The sequence below is a fragment of the Toxotes jaculatrix genome, chromosome 9 (genome assembly GCF_017976425.1).
Source record: "Toxotes jaculatrix isolate fToxJac2 chromosome 9, fToxJac2.pri, whole genome shotgun sequence".
NCBI lineage: Eukaryota > Metazoa > Chordata > Actinopteri > Toxotidae > Toxotes > Toxotes jaculatrix.
This window is the reverse complement of record NC_054402.1, coordinates 9,463,527-9,468,939: the sequence shown is the minus strand read 5'-3', so window position 1 is coordinate 9,468,939 and position 5,413 is coordinate 9,463,527. Positions and strand designations below refer to the sequence as shown.

The window sequence follows — 5,413 nt, the reverse complement described above, 5'->3', positions numbered from 1 at the left end:
TCCTGAGCTTTAATGTGGTCAGCATCAATCTCATTCATATCAAATGTGTTGATATGTGACATGTTTATTAATTCACTTAAGTCAATGTGAACAGTACAGCGGATGATGAGGTAACTTGTCTTATTGAGATTTATGACCATGCAGCAGGGATATATGAACATGGAGATGAACAACACAGTGGCTGACACATCCACGAAACATGAAACAGTTGAATACAGGATTTAAACATCAGTGCAGTGGTGTGTGTGTGTGTGTCTGTGTGGTCTCAGAAGTGGATGTAGGAGATCTGCACATCGCCCTCTATCTCCAGCATGTCAATCTCACTGAAGGAGTGCAAGCGGTGGAAGAAGTCAAACAAGTGCTGCCCATTCACAAACACCTTAAACCTCTGGTTCCCGCAACGAATCGACATCTGAGACACACAGACCCAAAAATCAGAACACTGCTGACCCACAGTCGGTACAAAATCACGTAGAACGCACATAAATCACAAAGAAATTCATTATGAGGACTAAATTTACAGAATGAATGACAGACACTACTTACATCAAAGTACTGCCCCTCAATGAATGGGTTCATGATGAGCTCTCTCTCCTCCTGGCCCCAGCTACCTCCAATCATGCTGTTTCTCACCACAATCCCCTCCCTCACCCGGGGGTTCATGTGGAAAGCGATGTCCCGAGATCTGCCCACCATGAAGTTGATGCTAATTCTGCAACACAGAGACCCAGGAGTTAGAATAAACGACTGTTAGCACTCACATTGTACACACTGTAATGACGTACGTATGCACGCTCACACACACCTGTCTGCACCATAGGGCACCATGCCTCTGATGATGATGGTCTTCTTAGGGGACATCCCCCCTGGGATCATGTTGGAGTAAGGCACAGGCTTGAAAAAATAAGACGAATAACAAGATAACAATGTTAAAACTCTATAGCAAGACCAGTGAGGCAGAAAACAAACTGGACAGACAAATAAATACTGTTTGATCCTGTGGGGTTTAACCAGAGGGTGACTCCAGTGGACGTTGCCTAAATCAAAGTGTTTGTGTCGTGCAGAGCTGGTAAAGCTCAGCTCTACAATATTGCACTCAATTCAGCTTTCAAAAGTCTTCAAAAGTCTGTTCTTTGTCACAGCCCTAGCTCAGTCCATTGTTGACTGTCCTGTTATCTGTTTGCATACATAAAATGCCAGCATATGTTTGAACATGTTTAAGAGTTAACTATGAGAACATCTTTGCACTGACAAGGATTCTACGACTTTAATGGTGCAGTTCTCTTCTGTCACCACAGGAGGGCAGTAATGCAGGCCCAAAATGGTGACTTGTTCAGTACTACAAACCTGTACACAAACCTTTATACTCGACTCAACTCAACTCTGCTATCAGTAGCCTTTCTAACTATGTCAAATTTACTTGTAGTGTCATTTGTGTCTTTGGACTACTTTCTAACCATGGTCTTCCCAGGTCTTCACCAGCTAGTTCAGCAACCATCATCATCAGAGGTAAAGGTCTTATTGTTTGATGTCAAAGTTGTATTATCAGTATAATAAGTTCTGTTCCTTTATTTATAAAAAGAATGATTACTCAGGAATTATTGTTGTTATTGTTATGCTAATGACGAAATAATTTCATGCTGCTGTGCCTCACTGTGGCCACAAGAGAGCAGTGAAAACTCACAACTCTAAATACATATATCAACAATTGGCTTGACCATCATCTCCATCCAGCATCAAATTGCTAAGGTAGACTTTTTTAGAGGGAGGGTTTGCGTCAATCCGTCACTAACTGTAATGCACACGAGTGTGGAACAAATTTTACTTACAGGGTTGTAGACTGGCTGTCCACCCATACCCTGTAATCAGAGTAACAGATGCAAGAATTAAATAAAATCACCAAACGCAAGAAAAATGGGCTATGTAAGCAGAGGAGATGTTAGCTTCATCATGCAACATTCTTACCGGCAGGTGTGACCCCGGGTATCCTCCCTGGCAGAAGATAAAAGAAGACAACTTGTACAAATTTGATGCCACAGTCTACTGAATGCATTCTACTGATTATATACAATTTGGTTTGGCTTAGTTTAGTATAAAATAATAGAATGTGTAAATAACAAAGAAGGAAAATAAAGTGTGTTATTATAACATTCTTTCATACCCCCATGCCACCTCCCATGCCTCCTGGATATCCACCCTAAAAAACATTTTAAAAGGATGATTCAATATAATTCAATATAATTTTGTTCTGTGATTTATTTTGATTTACTGCATTTTTGATGGGTTTATAGCAGACAATATAAAAATTGATGAATTTATAATTTGAAGTATTTATTCACCCCCATGCCACCTCCTGGATAACCTCCCTGTTGAAAAGTGGAGAACATGTTAAACACTGTTCAATGCTGTATTTAATTTAATATTAACACTTGAAAAATTATCACCATCCTGTTGTGAACAAAGGCCTCCTGAGTATATGTACTTCCATTCCTCCTCCCATGCCTCCTGGGTATCCTCCCTGAATTTCAGTAAGAAGGAAAAGAGGTTAATGACAATCTGTCCAATATTTCACTTTATTAATATTTGTAAATATTTTTCCAACAACAATAATGACATACTCCCGTGCAGCCTCCCGGATATCCTCCCTGCTGGGGAGTGAACATGTTAAATATTATACAATGCTGTGTTGAATTTAGTTTTTACTCTTTTATTAGTGGTCTGGCACTTACCCCCATTCCTCCTCCCATGCCTCCACCCATTCCACCCTAAAAAAAACATACACATACACTACACTGAGCATACACTAATCTGACAAAACACACCAATGGTTTAACACAACATATGATGTTGTTTACCTATCAAGAAACAAATACTCAAAAAAAAAGAGACACAAAGCTGCAAACATTGCTAATAACAACTTCAGGTTCTACTACTACTTTCACTAAAGCGAAAGAACTAGTACTACAACAACTACTACTAACACCACTGCTGCTACTACAATACATTCACCCTCAGTAACAGTAAAGCTTCAGGGACTGCAGGTCTCACCCCTATGACATTAATCGTCTGGATGGAAACATCTCCGGCGATCTGCATTGCACAGACTCTTTCCACAGGGATCCGGTGATGGAAGGTGTGGAAGTCATTCCCGTTGACTTTGATCTGCAGCAGAGAAATGTCAGGTTTTGAGCAGAGGGCGTCACATCATTATGGTTCAGTAATAAATAATTGTGTAAAGGTTTCAGAGATTTTCACATTATTAGGAACTGCACACAACTGCAGCACAACAAAAGTTAAACCAGGTTAATGTAACATAGTTGTAAAGCAGACATAAGTGTTTATTAATGTATTTGTTGACAGTTCTTACTCCTCCTGTTGGCACCTGTAAGTGGAGGCTGGTGAATAAACAGATGACAAATGAAAATACAGTAAAACACAGTTGTATTAATATAAAATATGTCCTTATGGGAGAATTTACAATGGTTGTCAAACATTGTACATTAAAAAGAACAGTTAAAATGTCCCTATGTCTGCTCACAACAGTATTACACTGTGTTATAAAGTGTGTATTAAACGTTTATATAATATTTGTAAATGCTAAATAGGTGAGGTTGAAGTGTACCCATAAAACATCCTTCAACAAACAACAAACAACCTTCAAATATGCGTCAACAAACTAATTTCTGATTGGTCGAACCTGGTAACCTTGAGCAGTGACCATGATGACCATTTCAAAGGTCTGGCCCTTGCAGAAGGGCATACTACGAATCTTCTCCTCCGACTCCCAGCATCCATTCTGACAAGAGTTGAAAACCACTTTGTCCCAGCCATCAAATCGTGGGTTGAAGTGGAGGGCGATGTCGCTGGACTCAGACTCTCCACAAAGCAGGTTGATAAAGAATCTGCCAAAAGCAACAGCAGGTGAACCGGAGACATTATCATCACTGAGTCCTGAAGTGACTGTTAGTTTTAGTTTAGTGTTAGAAAACAGAAGAAAAAACTAGGTGCAGGTGGGGCCAAGAGGATCTTGTTTAAAGGAAAAAAAAAAAAATCTCCTCACAAAGACACACATCAGATGTCATGATACACTCAGGTATGTGCAGTGTTTACTTTGCCTGCTAATGGCCTGTAAAAGTACCTTTGACAACACAGTTATTACTATTTCAAAAAGGGGGAGGGGCAAATGATAAAAGTGGAGCTGTGAGTGTTGTAAGTCTGATTTGATATCCAACAATGCAAAGAAACCTGCTCCACCCAGTGTATGATTACACAAGGTGTACCCTCCATGTTAAAATAGTGTCAAAGGTTGTGGTGTTTGGTTCTGGTTTTTGGATTTAACTCATTACACAGTTACCTACTTGGAAACACCTAACACAGAGATTTTTTTTGTCAAACCACTGCTTTCATGGAGGAGTTTTACACTAAAAGTACATACAGTATATACAAAAACAATGTTAGAGATTTATGCTTTCTCAACTCACCTGGTAATGTCCTCAGAGATGGACCCCTGGAGGTAGATGGACACCCCTTGTCTCAGGCCTCCATAAATGGGCCCCAGGTAGGGAATTCTCTGTACAGTGGACACAAAACAAAATACTGTACATGGCAAACAGGCAGGCAAGACATATCTTTTAATGTCAGTTACATAATACATTAAACGCTTATTACCGAAGCTTTCATGTAAGTAAAGGATCTGAGCTCAGAATGACAACTGTGTTTCTAGGCAAACAACACAAATATTCTACAATTATTAACACAAAACACTTTCAGTACCCTTCCTCCTGACATCATGTTCAATCTCTTATAGACAAAAAAAGTACAAATAAAGTAACTGAATCCCATAATGGTAGGAGAGGACTTTATGATGATGAGATTTTAGGTCATACTCTAACCCAGTCTGTCATATAATCCTGTACCAAGCTGTCTAAAAAAAAAAAAAAAAAAAAAAAACACATAACATTATTTTTTGTACGAACTATGTCATTCTAACATATTTAAAGCATGGCCGGCTCCACTGGTGTTTAAATCCCAATCCATTTGTATTAGCACTCTGCATAATCCACCAAGCCAAAGACACACAGGGACAATCATGCCTGAAAAACTCAGCAGCAGCCTGTGCAGATACCTACAGGACCGTAGATAGGCTGATAGCCAGGAGGAGCAACGAAGGCCATGGCAGCAGTCAGTGAGGTGGACAAGCAGACGGATCCTGGAGAGTTTTGTGGGGAACTGATCTCTGCTGGAGGCCTCGTTTTATACAAGTGATGAGGGAGGGGTAGAGGGTACCAAACCCAGGCCCGCAACACCATGTTTACTTTGGCACAAGGTGCACATTAACCTTTGACCCAGCAGAGGAGTGGCAGATTACAACAAAAGGCAGCGAGTGTTTGTCTATGAGAGCGAGCAGCATGTG

The 5,413-nt window shown here is 40.1% G+C and overlaps 1 protein-coding gene across 1 annotated transcript; it reads right to left on the bottom strand.

The window, feature by feature from the left end:
• Positions 1-119: 119 nt before the first annotated feature.
• Positions 120-5,229, bottom strand: LOC121187360 (galectin-6-like). Its single transcript, XM_041046569.1, has 14 exons — positions 5,130-5,229; positions 4,482-4,570; positions 3,698-3,902; positions 3,049-3,162; positions 2,730-2,765; positions 2,619-2,648; positions 2,483-2,518; positions 2,340-2,366; positions 2,162-2,197; positions 1,966-1,992; positions 1,830-1,859; positions 806-894; positions 547-712; positions 120-412 (listed from the first exon to the last, which is right to left on the bottom strand). Exons 1-14 carry the CDS (start codon positions 5,172-5,174, stop codon positions 266-268), a joined length of 1,077 nt encoding a protein of 358 aa, XP_040902503.1. The 5' UTR covers positions 5,175-5,229; the 3' UTR covers positions 120-265.
• Between the last annotated feature and the right edge of the window lie 184 nt (positions 5,230-5,413).